The sequence below is a fragment of the Schistocerca cancellata genome, chromosome 7 (assembly GCF_023864275.1).
Source record: "Schistocerca cancellata isolate TAMUIC-IGC-003103 chromosome 7, iqSchCanc2.1, whole genome shotgun sequence".
Classification (NCBI taxonomy): Eukaryota; Metazoa; Arthropoda; class Insecta; order Orthoptera; family Acrididae; genus Schistocerca; species Schistocerca cancellata.
This window is the reverse complement of record NC_064632.1, coordinates 357,719,822-357,738,595: the sequence shown is the minus strand read 5'-3', so window position 1 is coordinate 357,738,595 and position 18,774 is coordinate 357,719,822. Positions and strand designations below refer to the sequence as shown.

General features: G+C 37.2%; 1 protein-coding gene across 1 annotated transcript in view; it reads left to right on the top strand.

The window, feature by feature from the left end:
- The window catches only part of LOC126092273 (microtubule-actin cross-linking factor 1), a 497,641-nt gene that overhangs the window by 436,565 nt on the left and 42,302 nt on the right, over nt 1-18,774 (top strand). Inside the window, exons 89-90 of the mRNA XM_049907790.1 lie at nt 850-1,082; nt 1,351-1,468. Of these exons, the coding sequence (XP_049763747.1) occupies nt 850-1,082; nt 1,351-1,468 (351 nt within the window). The remainder of the gene's footprint in view (nt 1-849; nt 1,083-1,350; nt 1,469-18,774) is intronic.

Sequence of the window (18,774 nt, the reverse complement as noted above, 5' to 3'; positions counted from 1 at the left end):
ATATCATTTTGAGCAGTGGTTCTCTTCTCACAGTATTTTGAAACTGGAATCTTAATTATGGACACCCTATATCAGGGGTGGGGGATGGTGAGTTGTTGATCTTACAATAAAGTTGTAGACTTCTTCTGTATAGAGAACTGATGCTGATGTCCAACCTGACAACTATTAGTAATTTCAGCATTCATCTTCTTCTTCTTCTTGTGGTCTTCAGTCCAAAGACTGTTTTGGCACTGCTTTCCACGCTAATCTGTTCTGTACAAGCCATTGCATAACTAATTTCTCATTATAGTGTGTCCTTTGCCCCCTCAACAGTTTCTTTGCCCAGACTTCCCTCAACAACTGCACTGACTATTAGTTTATGTATCATTGTGTTGCTTGTCAGTTGATCACTTCCTTTAGTTAAGTTGTATCATAATGTTTTTGCCCAATTTGGTTCAGTAACTCTGTATATTAATTGAAATTTATTGTAGCCTAAGTAGATATTTAACCAAATGATTGATTTCTTTGCTGAAACAGTTTTTGTTTCTTTTCTCTCTTCCTTTCTGCCACCCTAACTGCTTCTTTTTTGTATTGTGTTGGATTTGCATGTGTCGTCTTATGACTATTGTTTATTAAATTGTTCCTGTTCATACATCAGCTTAGTGTAAGGGACTGGTGACCTTAGCAGTTAAGTCCCATAGGATTTCACACACATTTGAACATTTTTCCTTTGGACTGACTATTTGCTTGAAGATATTCAGTTAAGTGGTTAATTGCTTTCAGTTTTAAAATATGTGTGTGTTTCATTTTTTGTAATGAACACCCGTACTTACTGAACTACCATGAGAACTAGAATCTTTGTTTTTACAGAATTTGATACGAGCCGGCTGGAGATGAATGCAGTCGCTGATCTTTTCGATCGTAATTCAGAAGGTTTCATTGACTGGAAGGAGTTCATAGCAGCATTAAGGCCTGATTGGGTTGAGCCAACAAAACCCGTTACAGATGCTGACAAGATTCATGATGAAGTTAAAAGACTTGTTATGCTGTGTACATGCAGGCAAAAATTCAGAGTCTTTCAGGTTGGAGAAGGAAAATACAGGGTGAGTTGAAACAATCATTTTGTTTTGAGTCTCTCTTTTTTGATATTCAGTGTGTGATCCTGAAACTGTTGTGTGATGTACTCGAATCTGTAAAGGTTGGCCATCAGACAGCGAGGTAAACAAGTTTTTTTTTTTACCCCCCACCCCCCTAGGGAAACAATATAAACCAGTTCATAGTCATTAACTACAGTACTAGGCAATATAAACCAGTGCGTAATCATTAACTACAGTTCTAGGTTTTCCACATCCCTCTTTATTTCTCTTCCAGTTTGGTGACAGCCAGAAGTTACGCCTGGTGCGTATTCTGCGATCAACTGTGATGGTGAGAGTTGGTGGTGGCTGGGTTGCACTGGATGAGTTCCTGCAAAAGAATGACCCTTGCCGTGGTATGTATAAGCAAAATTATGCTTTAATTTTTTCAAAAAGTCTTTCTGAGAATTTGCATGTGAAATATCTGATGAAATGGTGCACTGTTGAAGGCATTTTATCTTTTTTTTTTTTTTAGTTGTGTGTAAATATGTTGTATTTGTAAATTGACTATGATGGTAGCAATACCAAAAATGTAAGACAGGAATGTCAGTGTCCACGATTAAGTGGAGAGACTTCAGGCAGGAACTAAGAGAGGCTGCCCCATGACATGAGGCAGTTTTAATTATGAAGGAAAATAAAAATGATTCTTGGTTTCATCTTTTTAATGTTTTATTTTATTACAGCACTTCTTTTCTGTTAGGAATAATGTCCATTGCTGACTATACCTTAGGTGTGAAGTTACTCTTCGTACATCATTATACTTCTCCTAAAATTTTGTCAATTTATTGATTTTTTGTGGAATATTCAAGTGCTCTATCTACAGTTTTAGAATAGTGTTTGTCCAGAATTTATTAACCTTTCAGATCAGAATTTAACTGTCACAGTTTTTAAGCTGTTTGTGGTGCATAAGCAATTTATTGTTATGAGATGCAGAATCTTTTATCTAGATTGCTACAGAAAAACTAGTAAAGTCATTAGCAATGTTAACAAAAGATGTTATAAGCCTTAAGATATATAAGATTTCTTAACCATTATTGACTGTGTAGTATATTTTTTGGAGCAGCCTCCAGTGCAGAGCTAGACCCAACTGCTATTGCGTCAGTGTCGTGTACCTGTCCTTATTTCTCTGTCTTCTGGCAACATTCTGCTGAAGTATTTCTGCCAAGTAGTAAGCAGCTCATGCAAATGTTTTTAGTGCTGTTGGAATTGAGTTGAAGCCATGTTCTTTTTATGATTTTCTGCTAGTTTCCATAGAAATCTTAGAGGCTCCCTTTCCTATCTTTACTGTTAGTTACATTCCATTTTCATTTCTACTTGCCATTTTTTTTACAACTTTTTGTTGTTTTGTTCTTCAAATGATGCAGTCAACATGTCACTATATAAATGACTGCCATTATCACACTTACTGACACTGTATATTTGTTCAGAATGCTAATAATCTGGTAGGGGCATTTGTGTTGCTAGAGTAAAGGCATTTCTGTGTCTTGCTGTGAAAGTAGTCCAGATAGAAACAAGCAGATGATACAGTGAATCATATTTGTATGTAAGGCTATTTAACAGGTAGCATTTGAGATACATCATTTAAATATGTACTTGTTTTTCACCAGTGCACTTACAATTATGTAGCTTTGTCAGATATTTCACATACTGTATCATGTTCATGAATAAGTGAAGTGTGGTACTTGGAAATAAATTTTCATTATTTTTATGGGTAACAATAGAAGTTTTTGGATGGAGTAATACATACAGTAAGGGAAAGGCAACCACTCGCCTACAGTGGATCAGTCCATGGAGCACAGAAACACACAAGTCTTGCTGAGGCTGTGGGAATGTGTATTTGGGTTAGAGATGAAAAATGAGTTCCGTGTAATCGCTTTAAATTTGCCAGCAGGTTCCATGGCGTGATCTCGGAACCCTCTGTCGAAAGGAGCACAAGTACCAAAGCTCACAAGTGTGACCGTGGGCTAGCAGTGTTTCTGCTACATATACAACTATCTTGAAAGACATTTCCACCATTAAACTGTAAATTGGTATTTATTTATTTGATGTAATCATGATTTCGGCTTCACTGCCTTTCTCGGGTGCAAGTTGAAATGTCACAAAATGTCCGACCTGTCTACATGAGGGAAGCAAGTTATGTACCAGTATAACAAATGATTGGTTAGCAGCGAATATTGTTCTGTTTATACTTACATTTGCGTAGATGAAAAATTTTGAAGACTGCTGTAAATTTATTTTAATACCTATTCAGATAATGTCTAACGATTATTTTAACATGTACACAGTTTCAAGGCATTGTTGAGTCTGTAATAGCAGTACCAGAAAACGTGACATTTTGATGAAGTATATTCTCTCAGTGGTGGTTAATTATCAAAATAAATTACAGAAATGAATGATAAGCTACACAACTAGATGTTGTGCCCAGGTTTTGTTTGACGCAGCACATATATTTTCTCATGGTGAAGGTGGAATGGACAAGAATGCAATCATTTCATTTGCATTGAATGAAATTTGTACACATTTCAAAATTTTATTTTTGTCGGGGTCCATACCCTCAATGTTGCCTGGTAATGAAAACATTGTCCAAGTGGGCCGTGTATTCTTTTTATTATACCTGTCCACATGTATCAGTGATTAAGTGTGAAGCGTAAAATACTTGCTTGAAAGTGACCCACGATTGAAATTGGTCAATTGCGTGGATGATAAAAAGAATAAAACCTGCTTTGTCCACATTTTCTTTGTCAAAAAAGAAATATATGATTTTCATCTGAAGCTTGGACTGCAGAATGAAACTTATTCCAGGTATCACTCCTCCTCCTCTAATGGTAAACATTTACAATTGTGTACTTTGGATAAATTAAATTTCTTCTTGCATTCTCGAAGTCTGACAAGAGACAGCTTCGTTAAAGGCCATCCGATCCCAATAGTTGGTCATTTCGCCTTGTCACTGCTACTCTATAGCAGCGAGATTGTGTACGCATCTTCCTTACTAACAGTAAGTCATGATTAGCGTTATGCTCCTGCATGCTTTGGTAATACAGTTTAAAGCGACCACAACACCACAGTTCTCACATTTGTATTAGTTGCGGAACAATTGTGGGAACAAAGGAAGTCCATTACAACTGATGTAATAGCGGCATCTTGATTTGTGGATTATGCGACTTGAACATTAGACTTATACTTGCTATATTTCTGATCTCTAGTTTGGGTGTCTGTGTGTTTGTGTGTGTGAATGTGAGTGCTATTGCTAGAACAGGAATCAGTAGTTGAAAGCTAGAGTGAATGCTGTTTTCTGTTGTGTGTTCCTCTTCCCTGTGTATTGATCTGCTGTAGGTGAGTGAGTGACTTTCTCTTCTTTCACATATTGCTCCATTATTTTTATGGATTACAGAGATAACACAATGTTGTCAATGGTAATTAATTTTCTGGATGTCTTCTATTTTTCAAAATGTTAGGGTATTGGTGTAAAACAAATGTGCATCTTGATATTTTCCTTACAGGTTTTATATCCTTGAATTCACGTAACTTGAGATCTCTTGTTCAGCATGTCATAAATGGTTGATATCACAGTTAATGAGGCCCCCTGCAATCCTATTGACAGTAATATCTCACTACAGTGAGATTCTTCCTAGGATTGTTGGCAACTATGGCTAATCAGTGTAATACTGCCTGTGTTTTAACCTAATTCAGTGCAACAGAAAGTAGTCAGGCTTTTTCTTGCAAGTAGATAAGAACAATGTTGCTCAAATTCAATATCTGGTAAATGAATATTAGAAAAAAGACATCAAGAATGACACCAGACTTACAGAGTTACTTGTTGAGAGAAAAGTGATCAAATACTTGATTCTGAGAATTTTGTTGCCCTTTTGTTGTAAATCATTAGGGGAATTAAAGACAAATGAGAAAATCTATTTCACTTGGTTGTCTACCATTTGTTTTGTTGCCCATTTAATATTTTACATAGTTAGGATTCAGAGATGGAAAATATATGGTGTACTGTGTCATTTATGTTAGTTGAGGCAATATGTATTGTGGGAACTAAGCATTTGCTACAGAGCAAATCATTATATGTAAGTTTCTGAGGTACTAGTGTTGGGAGGAATAACCCCAACTGAAGGTCACAATCACATGAGAAGACACACTAACCTAACAATCTAGGCTACCCTTCAGTTCATAACTTCAAAGAACACACTACCTGTGGATTTTCATTTATTGATAATGGTATGGCCTATTGTCCAAAACCCATCAAATATTAAAGGTGCAAACAATTTCCTGCAATCTGTACATGTCTCACACTCGCCCCACATCCAAGCAGTCTCCTGTATTCCAAAGAAAACAACCAGCTCAACTTGACATCCTACTTGACCTTCCTGAACATCACATTACTTGGCTTGGTAGTTTCCAATAACTATTTCACCTTTGAGGGGTAGACTCACTGACAGATCAGTGATACAACTGTTGCAAGCCAGAATTGCTCCCTTTCACATTTTAATCTCTAAAGATTTGCTGAAAACCAAGAATCTTAAGATTTTTTGTGGCTCCAATTAGTCTTTAAAAATATTCATCATATGTGGATGCGCAGCAGGACTCACCTTTTGATATTCCTAAAATAATCTGAACTTGTTGTCTATTTATAAATCTCACATAAAGTCCATGGATGTTGACCTGTTACTGATGATCAACTCCATGTATTAGTTAAGGAGAGAAGCTCAGCTGTGTTTTTCAGTCTTGTGTGTATGTGCTTCTTAACTGTTCAATGCCCTAACTATATGGAGAATGGTTACCTTAACACCTATTATTTGTGTACTTCACAGGACTTTTCACTCATAGTTGAATAGTATTCCAGTTAACATGCACGCGCTGTCTGTCTGTTGACATTATGACCACAGAACAGAAATGAAATAGACATACATAGAAAGTATGTATTTTTTAATGCATGCTAAGCAGTCGCACCACAGTTACTGGAAACTTTGATCGGTGCTTGTTTTTATCAACTGACGTTATTTCTATGACATTGCTGAACAGGAATGTTGAGTTCCCATTTATCAGATATTTACAAGTGCCACACTGCTGACTTTTACAGTTTTCTTGTGAATTTTTATTATTTCTTATATTATGGACAATTTTTAGATCAAAGTGTGCTATTTTTAGAAATGTCTCATATATTTACCTGAGCTTTCATTTATAAAATTAGTTTAAGTGATAGTTAACCTGCAGTTATTTGAATTGACTTTTATCTTTTAGGAATTGCATATCATATTTGGGCAAGAGCAAGGATGTAATGAAAGAAATAAAGAACAGATATTTTCAGTTGTATGTTGTTAGTTAACCATAACTGTGCTGTTGCTTTAAGCAACTAGGAAAGTATTGTTTCTGAAGCTTATCTTAAATTAATTGTACTTTGTCCTGCTGTCTTTCATTATAACTTTTATTTCTTTTCATTTGCTCTCTTTTTATGCTAAATTCCCATTGTCAAGGTGGAACAACAAGTGACAGAAAAGGGAATTATTGCCACTGAATTAAGCTAACTTGCAGTTCTACTACTGAGTTCAGCTAACTTGCAATTTTACCCCTGAGTTAATCCAACTTCCAATTGTACAGTTTTATATCTCTGTTTCTCCCTTGAGTTACAAATAATTTAATAAAAGACAACAGTTTTATTTTGAGAAGGAAAAGAGTGTGTAAGATGGCAGATTAAGCAGTTTACTCTTTAATTGAATACTAAGGTTAATTTTTGGGTTGTGATGTTATTTTTAAGTGTGCACTTTGGTTGCGATGATGTTGTCAGTTGAGCGAAACTGTGCAGAAAACGTTATTTTGTATGTATATTCTTTACTAAAATTATTGGGAAGGGTCTTAACTGTTGTCGCCAACAAGCACCAAGCACCGGTGGGTGGTGTTCGTCTCATGAGGTAATTAAAAGTGTGTTTGATATGTTATGTTCTTGAGCTTGTGCCTTTGCTTTTGTAATTGTGAGTTGGGGAGATGTAAAATTGCTATCTGTTATGATATGAGAGCACAAACATTTTTCATTATTAAAGCATTCACCCTAGTTCATACAGTGAACACAAAGCTGTACCAAGTAAACAATAATTATTTTTAATGTTGATGATCAATCAGCTGTTGTTATTAATGGTGTAACAACAACATTGGTAAAGCTCTCATATTATGAAAGACATTTTTTGTGAAGAATTTTGTTAAACTCATACTAATGAAGACAAAAATGTAATTATTTTACCCGTGTTTTTCTCTCTCTCTTTCTCTTTGTCCTGTACCCGCTTTCCATTACTGTGCAACTGAACATTTATGCTTTGTTCCATCGCACATTTTTGTATTGTTTTTCATTGCAATGTATCTTTTATTTCTGATATTGTCGGCAAAATCATTTTTTCGACCTATCCCGGACACTTTGGTCCATTTTCTTTCTGTTCACTGGCATGTTACGCCTATTTTTATTTCTTCTATGCATTTGCATTGTTGTGGAACATATGCAGTTGTTCTGCTTCCGATACCTGACCCCAGTCGGCCTGAGGAGCATGAACCGTGGTGTCCTCTCAGTGTTGTAGCACTTTTCTGTAAGTTTGCTTCACCACCAGACCCTCGGAATGCAGTGTGTGCTAGCTGTGGGCTGAAGTATTTGACTGTCTATTTTTTCCCTTGCAGAATTTAATTTTCTAGAATTATAGTATAACAACAAATTTTGGATGTTTTGGGAGTCATAGTATTTCTGTTTGAAGCACAGCTACTTGCATTTGCCTGTTGTCATAGTAATAAAAAACTTAATTTTTAGAAAAAAAAAAGAAAGAGTAAGATAAAGTTCTGCAGTTCAAAAAGATTGTGAGAACTCACCAGAAGGGGAAACAATTTGTAGAAACGTTTTGTGTGTGTTTTTTACTTTCCATTGATTTGTGTTACAAATTAGTCTTGTGTTGTATAGTAGATGTATGACCATATGGCATATTGTTTGTCTTAAGCAAACTAACATGATTCAAGTAAGATATTTACTGGTTTTGTTTTGAAGAACAAGATAACATGCAATATGCATACTGACTGGATGAAATCCACGTGGACTTCTGAATTGCAGACCTTATTTTGTCTAAACTGTCTTGTCCACTGAAAGTGGGGTCAGTGTTTTATGGAACCAGGTATTCTGTTCATTACAGTTTGTTAAATGTGCAGAGCAATTTGTGGTGGGTCAGTAGTGAATTGTTTTCCCACCAAAGACTAACCATTCTACCATCCAGTTTTTTCTTTTCATTTTCCCTGTTGTTTGATTTTTACTGTTGTACTTGCAATAGTTCTGCAGTACATTTTGTTGCTTAATTAAGTTCCTAGAATAATATAGTCGAACAATTTATGTATCCAAGGAAGATGTAACTTGGCAAAACTACTACTACTTTGAAGTATACACTGCTTGATCTTGGTGATCTTCAATAGTTTTTCAAATGAATTTAGTTTCATCAGTGTAAGGAAATTACATACAAACTAACTGAAAGGCCAATGGAACATCATAAGTAGTGTACAGACTGTGTACATCCCTATTTGATAGGTGTCTGAATTAGACTAAGGGTGTGCTTGCAGCATATAAACAGGTTCTACACTTTCTATTATATTTATTACAGCAGGAGTGTCTAGAATCATTTTAAAAGAGTGACAGTCATGAAACACCAGTGCCATTAAAAGATGATCACTGATTAGCTACTTTCTGGCATCCAAGAAAAAAATGGCCATGATCACATTGTAACTTCTGCTGTGATGAATCTACACAAGTTTTTAGTTTGTGCAGAGCTTTGAAAAAGTTGGTACTACTTATTTTTAAATACTGCACTTTCCGTCATCAGTTCATAGTTTAAAGGATCCAATTTTTTGTTATGTTGTAGGTTTATGCTACCAATGAAACAATGAGATCAGATGGCTTGAGGTTGATACTGCATATTCTGAACAAGAATTGATGATAAAATGACATCAGTAACTTTCATAGCCTCTGGTTAATTCTTTGAAAGCTATAAATGGTTTCCAGCCCCTTCATGTTGAGCAGTAAATGATCATATTTATATCTCTGTCCAGCCATCTAACTGAAGTTTTAAGTAGTTCACCTATCTACATCAACCAAGTGGTGGAATGGTTCCTTCAAGAACCTCAAAACTATTCAAACTGAGCTGACATTCCATTTCCAGTAAAAAGATATAAACATTTGCTGCTCTGTTCAAAATTACTTTAGGATTGAGTTTTATGGAGGAGCATGTGGAGGCCCAAAGTCGTTGTACAACACGGAATTTGCTCTTAATATTGTATTGTGTTCAACTTGCTCAACCTCGTAATCTATTCATTATAATATCACAAATGGAGTACGAGATGAAACTGGTATTAATATTTTGTGGAATAGCTGTACTATGTTTTTATTTTAGTTTTATTTACTGCAGTAACTTTTCTCTACTGACCCTGTACAGCTATCTGTGGCCAACAGTATGTGACAAACTATTATTTCCCATTCACAATTTCTGATGAATATGCTTGTGACATTATTCATTATCACACATCATACCGCCAAATAGTAATAACAGTTAATAAATGCTCATAAGCACATGAAACCAGAGAAACGAATCCCATTGCATAACAAATGCTCTCACTGGACATTGAACTGCTTGGAATTGGAGTTAAATGTAAAATGTTGGTATTGCAGTTTGTCAATGCCTTTGCTACACCTCCCATGTGATTGGCTGAATGTGTGGCATGCCTCCCATGTGAGCCTCATCACCATACTTCTTCCATAGCTGCCAATCCTAAAGCCTTTTTTTTAAACAGTGCGAAACATAGCAATTGTATTAACAAACACAGAGAATATTAACATCTCTAAGTTTGTAGTACTGTCCTCAGTTGCATATAATGTTAAAGTATGTTGATGATTTTTACTTTTGAACTGTCTAATTACAAATTAATTAAAGACAATTTTCGTGCCATACACATTTCACCTTTATTATTTGCAAGTCATCTTCAGTGACCTGGTATATGTACATATATATACTATACTATTATTATACTATTTAGTTTGCATTGACTACATGTATATATAGGTGGTAAACAGAACGGCAGTTTGCTTTTCTATGATTTAGTAGTAATATAAAATTCTGCCTACAGGTTTTATGGATGTTGTTCTACATGTTGTGTTTTGTTCCATTTTTGATGCTGTTCTTTTTGTAATTCCATTTCAAATTTTGTTTTTGAGACTTCTCAGAACTAGGAACTGAACATTTGATTGATGTTATAATTTGGTTGGGGTTGCCAGCTGTTGAATGTTATTACCAAAGGTTGAATGTTATTATCAACTATTGAGTGGGTTTTTGTGATATCTGCAATCGGTTTGTGTGTGCGTCGTCGTCCCCCCCCCCCCCCCCCCCCCCCACACACACACACACACAGACGTACAAAATTTAAGGAAAGTGTATGTACAATCATCTCATCATACCAAAACAAATACTATTTTACATACACACATACACACACACACACACACACACACACACACACACACACACACACACAAGCAGATCACCAGATATTACAAAAATACACTCAATAGTTGGCAATAATATTCAATCTTTGGCGATAACATTTGGCAGTTGGCAACAGCAACAAAAAAATAACATCAAAACAAGTGTTCAGTTCCTAGAGCTGTGAAGTCTCCAAAACAAAATTTCAAATAGCAATTATAAGAAGAAAAACAGTGCTAAAAATGGGCAAATAGACAACATCCACAAAATCTTTAAGTAGAGCTTTCAATTATTATTACATTGTAGACAAGAAAACTGCCAGAACTGTTTAGAACCTATATGTACATTGTCCCAAAATGTAAACTAAATAGTATAGTGCGAGTATTAGTTGAGGACCAATTGGATGAAAATCAGTGTGGGTTTAGGCCTCTTAGAGGTTGTCAGGACCAGATCTTTAGCTTACGGCAAATAATGGAGAAGTGTTATGAGTGGAACAGGGAATTGTATCTATGCTTTATAGATCTACAAAAGGCATATGACCGGGTTCCTAGAAGGAAGTTATTGTCTGTTCTACAAGATTATGGAATAGGAGGCAAACTTTTGCAAGCAATTAAAGGTCTTTACATGGATAGTCAGGCAGCAGTTAGAGTTGACGGTAAATTGAGTTCATGGTTCAGAGTAGTTTCAGGGGTAAGACAAGGCTGCAACCTGTCTCCACTGTTGTTCATATTATTTATGGATCATATGTTGAAAACAATAGACTGGCTGGGTGAGATTAAGATATATGAACAGAAAATAAGCAGTCTTGCATATGCGGATGACTTAGTTGTGATGGCAGATTCGATTGAAAGTTTGCAAAGTAATATTTCAGAGCTAGATCAGAAATGTAAGGACTATGGTATGAAGAGTAGCATCTCCAAAACGAAAGTAATGTCAGTGGGAAAGAAATATAAACGGATTGAGTGCCAAATAGGAGGAACAAAGTTAGAACAGGTGGACGGTTTCAAGTACTTAGGATGCATATTCTCACAGGATGGCAACATAGTGAAAGAACTGGAAGCGAGGTGTAGCAAAGCTAATGCAGTGAGCGCTCAGCTACGATCTACTCTCTTCTGCAAGAAGGAAGTCAGTACCAAGACTAAGTTATCTGTGCACCATTCAATCTTTCGACCAGCTTTGTTGTATGGGAGCTGGGTGGATTTAGGTTACCTTATCAACAAGGCTGAGGTTATGGATATGAAAGTAGCTAGGATGATTGCAGGTACTAGTAGATGGGAACAATGGCAGGAGGGTGTCCACAATGAGGAAATCAAAGAAAAACTGGGAATGAACTCTATAGATGTAGCAGTCAGGGCGAACAGGCTTAGATGGTGGGGTCATGTTACACGCATGGGAGAAGCAAGGTTACCCAGGAGACTCATGGATTCAGCAGTAGAGGGTAGGAGGAGTCGGGGCAGACCGAGGAAAAGGTACCTGGATTTGGTTAAGAATGATTTTGAAGTAATAGGTTTAACATCAGAAGAGGCACCAATGTTAGCACTGAATAGGGGATAATGGAGGAACTGTATAAGGGGGGTTATGCTCCAGACTGAACGCTGAAAGGCATAATCAGTCTTAAATGATGATGATGATGATGATGATGATGATGATGATGATGGATAGTATAAACAAAAATATGTTCATATTCCAGGCCACTGAAGATGCCTAGCAAGCAATAAAGGCGAAATGTGTATGGTCCAAAAATTCTGTTTCATTCAGTTGTAATTAGACAGTCCAAAAGTAAAAATTATCAACATACTGTAACAGAGAATGTTAACATTCTTTTAGTAAATAAAATTTGTACTGCTCGCACATCTTACTGCCACTACTCTTTGTGAAATTAGAACGACATGACAACGACTTATCAGGCGCACTCAATTTCAACCTCACTAAATGTAATATTTTTGTAAATTACATCGAAAACAGTGTGTGCAAAACACATGAATTATTGTAAGCTTTGCCCTTCATGCCAGATCCCACAGCAAACTGTGTAATTTATGTCTTTGCTTGTTCTGCAAACAGCTAAAAGCCCGATCCGACATGATGCCATGGTTGGCAGCAGTTAGCATTCAAAGTCAAATCAACTGCACCACCTAACGACCTACACCAAATGGCCATGAATAATTACCTGCTGAAAGATGCATTTTTATGATATTAGTAATAAAGATAAATACAACAGTACTATGTCTTGAAACTGTACTACCTAATTACACCAATTACTGCTTTCTTAGTTTTCTAGGCCACTGATGTGGTTAGCATTCTGTGTTCAGGAACCTAAGCACTAGGGACATAATTTTTTAAATTTTTGTTTACACCATCGATAACTGATTTATTTCGGTGTTGTTTAGCTGCAGAGAAGTTCTTCCACTTCTTTCCCTCCATTTTTACAACACAAAATCTTCATTAATAAATACTGCAAATCAATGATATACAATATGTATCTGCAGTTGAAGCACGGTAATCGTTTTTATAGTTGATTTAGTATTGTTGTCGAATGTGTACCATGCTAATTTAGACCAAAGCTGAATCTCGTTTAGGTGATTCACGTTTTTACAACTTAGCAAATTCATGAACCAGGTTCATTTTTTGCACTAAGGTCAGAATTGACCTCCAGTCAACGATGGATGATACTGTCAGGGTAGACACTACTCAGGATCTCGTAATGCCTCATTGACGTTGCAGGGACCAGGGGTGTGTGCGATCGTGGTTTGAAGGTTGAATAATGATAGATGCTCAGCCTGCATGACTGTGACTTGTCAGATTATTAAATTGCAGTCTCTTTAGGTCATGATATCACTATGGTGATGGATAAGTCAATGAGAAATTGATTGAAAAAAGCAGGATGAGTCATCAACTTGAATTGTAATCACTACAGGGGGTGACACATTCACCTTATTCTTATGAAGAGGACAGGCCTTTGAACTTCATGCAGTCTGTTGGCAAAAAATGATGTTACTGCTGCAGCTGCACAATTCCTTGTTCTCAGCTAATTGATCTCTAATTGGACGATGAATTGGTCCACAGGTTTCTTTGTGAAGGATAGACTTGATGCCAAACCAAATTTACTTGTGGCTGCATTGATCTCATCTTTGTAGTCAGGGACATGCATGGTGTCAAAATACAGGGTGTACATAAAGTCCGGGAACAATTTCAATTATTAATTGCACAGGAACCAAACTGTCTACAGTTATCACACATATGTCATTGTGAAGAGAAACCCTGAAAAGTTTTTTTTTAAAGTATACCGCCACAGCGTAGTTCAATAATTTGCCGATAGTCAGCCCTAGTCGCAAACGTGGTGAGTTCCGGTGTGCAGCGAGCTTTCTCTGTATTGAAGTTTGACAAAAACAAGTGTGCTACAGCTGTTCAACAGATGTTTGGAACCAAGTACGTTAAGAAGCCACCAACAAGCAAGGCCATTTACCATTGGCACAACAAATTCGTTAAAACAGGTTGCTTGTGTCCGACAAAGAGAAGTGGACGTCCCGTGTGAGTGAAGTGAATATGGAGCGCGTATGAGAGACATTCATAAGGAGTCCATGGTTTGCTTCAGAGTTTCTCTCCAAAATGCAATATGTATGACATCTGTACAATGTTTAGTTCCTGTGCATTAAATAATTGAAAATGTTCCCGGACTTTCTGCACACCCTGTTCTATTTTCTTGCAGTTTAACTCCAGGTGTGGCCCAGTGACCAGGCTTGCATCTGACATTATACAGAATGTTCTACAGTTATAGAGTAGACCTAGATAAAATTTCGGTGTTGCATGTCAGAAAACGTATCAGTTTCCTAGTTGTACGGAAAAGAAAACTTGCTAATGTTTTTAGTTGAATGCTAATATTGATGCTTATTACAGACAGTATTGATGTTTCTTATATACAATATTGATGCTTCTTTTGTACTTAATGAAGAAAACTATTCAATATGATGGCCACCATGTAGCACAAATTGAGCCTGTACAGTAAATTCTGATACTCTTGGTTAAATATACACGGTGTACTTTGAATCATTTCTGCTGCATCCGTAAATGGGCTAGATTTTCCACTGACAGTACTAGAATGACTTAAAAATGGGTCCCCATATAGCCATACAGGAAGGGAAAAAAAAAAAAAACTGGGGAGCTTGGCACCCAAGTTTATAGTTAACCTCTACCTATCCACCTTTATCTACAAGTTTCATGTTGCCCTCAGACCAGAAATATTTTTTTTTCCTGACAAGCCATTGTTTTGAAACAGAGTCCACTGATCATATCAGTGTAGCCTGTCGTACAAGACTGCTAAGTAAAAAAAGAAATTGGCTGTATTATTGAATAAAAGTACAAAAGCCATTTAGTCTTTACTTCCACGTAACAAGGAAAAGACTGATCTGGACCTATGTTCCTATGCAAAACTTCAATTGTCATATCATCTTTACAACCATCAGAAATGTGTAATATTGATAGTAACTGTAATTATGTGGCACTCTGTTAAAGTTCATTAGGTTAGTCAAATGGCCTACATAAAAATCCTAGATACTTCCTCTTAAATAACACCATTCCATTGTTTACCTGTGCACTGAATAAATTACTATTTGAGAGAGCAGGAACTTATGATAAGTATCTAAGTAGCTCAAGAAATACTTTACTGATAGAATCCAGCATGATGTACAGGATGGTAAATGTTTGAAGCTAATAATATGAAAGTCATATAAAATAAATTAACATGTGATATTAATAGTATAGAAGGTGAATTAAAAATTTTCATTTGCTGGGAGGATTCTGTGAATATGTGGGTAATTTGTAATGGAATCTGCTTTATACATGTTAATACTACCTATTCCACAAAACTGAATTAGGCTCTAGGGTCTTAGTCAGGTAGGGGTGACAGCAGACATTGAAGGAATTCAGAGGTCATACAAAGTTAGAATAGCCTGTGTAAATTTTCTTGGAACTTGAATGTTAATCTTTGGAATAAGGATGCTGTAAATTCCACAAAATCCCCTTTACTAAAATACTGAATAATTATTCATGAAAGGCCATGCAACAACTATGTTTCTGCCATTCATTAACTTTTTTTAACTTCAACCTTAAAATCCATTCCTCAACGACACTTTAAAGACCTGTTCAATTTGATATAATAATATGTAGAGGCTGCCAAAATTGTAATTTTATATATCATATTTCCCCCTTGTTTTATTTCAGACAGTAGTGTTTTTTATACAGTTGAAATGAAACCTTTAATAAAATGGGAAGTCCAAGTTGGAATATCAATAATATTATGAAATGGATAGATTGGTGCAGATGATATGTTGAGTTGCAGACAGGCACAGCGGAAAGACTGTAACACGCTGAGCTGTTGAAGCTTTTTTCTGAAAAGGAAATGCACACACGCGTGTCCGCACGCGCGCAGACACACACACACACACACACACACACACACACACACACACACACACACACACATTGCGAGCAAATTTTGGCCCTCATTGAAGAACACCTCCAACCAGTCGCCCAAAATCTAGCCTCCCAGATCGAAGATACCGACCAATTCCTTCACAAACTCTCCACCCTACCCACCCTTTTACCTCCAGGATCTCTGCTCATCACTGTTGATACCACTTCCCTATAGACAGTCATCCATCATGCCCATGGTCTTGCTGCTATTGAGCACTACCTCTCCCGGCATCCTTCAGACGCCAAATTCATTACCTCATTCTCATATACTTTACTAACTTTATTCTCATACACAACTTCCTCTTTGAAGGGAAGATATACAAACAAATCTGCAGCACAGCTATGTGCACCTGCGTTGCACCCACCTGTGCCAACCTATTTATGGGCCATCTAGAGAAAACCTTCCTAGTTTCCCAAAACACCTAACCCATGGTCTGGTTCAGGTTCAATGATGATATCTTTTATGGTCTAGTTTCAGGGCCAAGATAACCTTATTCTCATTCTGTCACAACCTCAACACCCATCTCTTCCATCCCCTTCACCTGGTCCTCCTCATCCCAGCATTTCAAAATCCTGGACATCGACATCCTCCTATCTGTTGACTCTGTCCACATTAAACCCACCAACAATATCTGCACTTTGACAGCTGCCACCCCTTCCACACTAAAAAAATCCTCCCATGCAGCCTAGCCACCCAGGGATGGTGTATCTGCAAACTCCCATGCCGAATGTGTCTGAAGGTCTCACAAATGCCTTCACAGACCTAGTCCGCAAATACATTACCTATCCCATACACACACACAAACACACACACACACACACACACACACACACACACACACACACCCCTCGCCAACCCAACAACCAGCTTCAAAGTATGCCGTTTGTTACCCAACACCACTCTGGACTGGAAAAAATGAACCACAACCTTCATCAGGACTTTGATTATGTATTGTCATGCCCTGTAATGAGGAGCATCCTATCCACTCGTTCTGAAGTGGTGTCCCATCATCCCTACGCTACTCCCAGTTCTAACACCTTGCCACTTGGATTACACATGTGGAAGACTAAGGTGCAAGATCTGCCCAATCCACTAACCCAGCACTTACTATTCTTGTCCTGTCACAGCCTTACCTTACCCTATCAGAGACCGGGCTGTGTGTGAAACAGCTGTGTCATATACCAACTGTGCTGCATTCATTGCCCAGCTTCTTATATTGTTATGACAACAAACCAGCTGTCTACTAGGACGAATGCTCTGTACGGTCTTCTGTTCCGCAGTGAGGAACCGAGTGAGCACACACTTTTGAGTACCCCAACTGGGTGATGAGTATGTCAGCACTACCAGAGAAGTCCATTTGTGCAGCGAGGTGTTTGATTGTGATCTGTCAGTCGCCTCGAATGAGTGTGTCTGCACCATCCAGTATCGTAGAAGTGACTAATGCATTTGGCTAGCTGACATGTGGGAAATTCGGAGAGGTCTGCACGACCTTGCTGCAATGTCAGATGCCTCACCCAGACTTGCCACGTTTCTTTCTCACTGACAGGTCTCTGTAAACATTCTGCGAGCACCTGTGAATATCTGCAATGTTCTGGCTTTCCGCCAAATGAAACTCTATAACCTTTCTGCTCGGAATGCACCTCTGTTACAGATGCTATTTTAAAAGTTCTCGTAGTGCCGCGATCTCTCGGAACTTCGTGAAACTGTAGGTACTGAAATGGGAATGTTCCACAATGTCTCACAACAAATTCGGCATTTTTTTCAACTGAGACTGACTGAGGGGAAAAAGTGTTGCATTTTTTACTGAAATCCATTTTCATGTTATGTGTATGTTGAAGATCCGGTCTCTCAGCTCAGCTGATAGTATTTGTTTGGTACGCTTTTTATCCCACTTATACTTTTGTAATAATTGATGCACGTAGTGCTCTTAAGCTCATAAGTGAGTCACACTAACAAAAAAAAAAAAGGCACTATAAAGAAAAGATAGCTTGAATACTTCTGCTTTGATTTATCACTTCTGAACTCAGAGTTACGAACATAATATGCTGTCTGCTGAGCTTAATTTCTACAAATGCTTTACTTGAAGTATTTTTCTCTTCTGTCTTGGGCAACATGAAATAGGTGGACCGTGCCACCTTTACACCACCACTTTCCATCGAGAATAGCAGAAAAAGTTGCAAATGTGTTCTGTATAGGAAATTAGAAGCTTAAAATTGAAGATTCTATAATTTGAGGTTGCCAACACCAACATGGTTTATTTAGGTAAACCTTCTCTTTGTGATTAGAGATAATGTCAGGGGAAGACACACACACACACACACACACACACACACACACACACACACAAAATAATTTTTTTTTCATGCAAGCTCAACTCATACAAACATGACCACTGCCTATGGTGTCTGAGGCCTCAATTGTGATAGCGTGAATGTGTGTGTTTGGTTTGTCTGAAAATTGAATTTATAGCAGTTTTTTTGTTGTTCCTGTGTGCCACTCAACATATCTTCTATATTTTTGAGTAAATATTATTGCATGAATACCAACAGGACTTGTTAGAATGTGTCAGTGGTAAGGAATCAGAGTCCTACTGTCTGAGTTGTATGTTTTTTGGTTCTTTTATGTGATTAAGGCCATTTCATTAGGGAAAAGCAAAGTTTAAATGATGATAAAAATATAGCTTATTGTGTTTTCAAAAGTC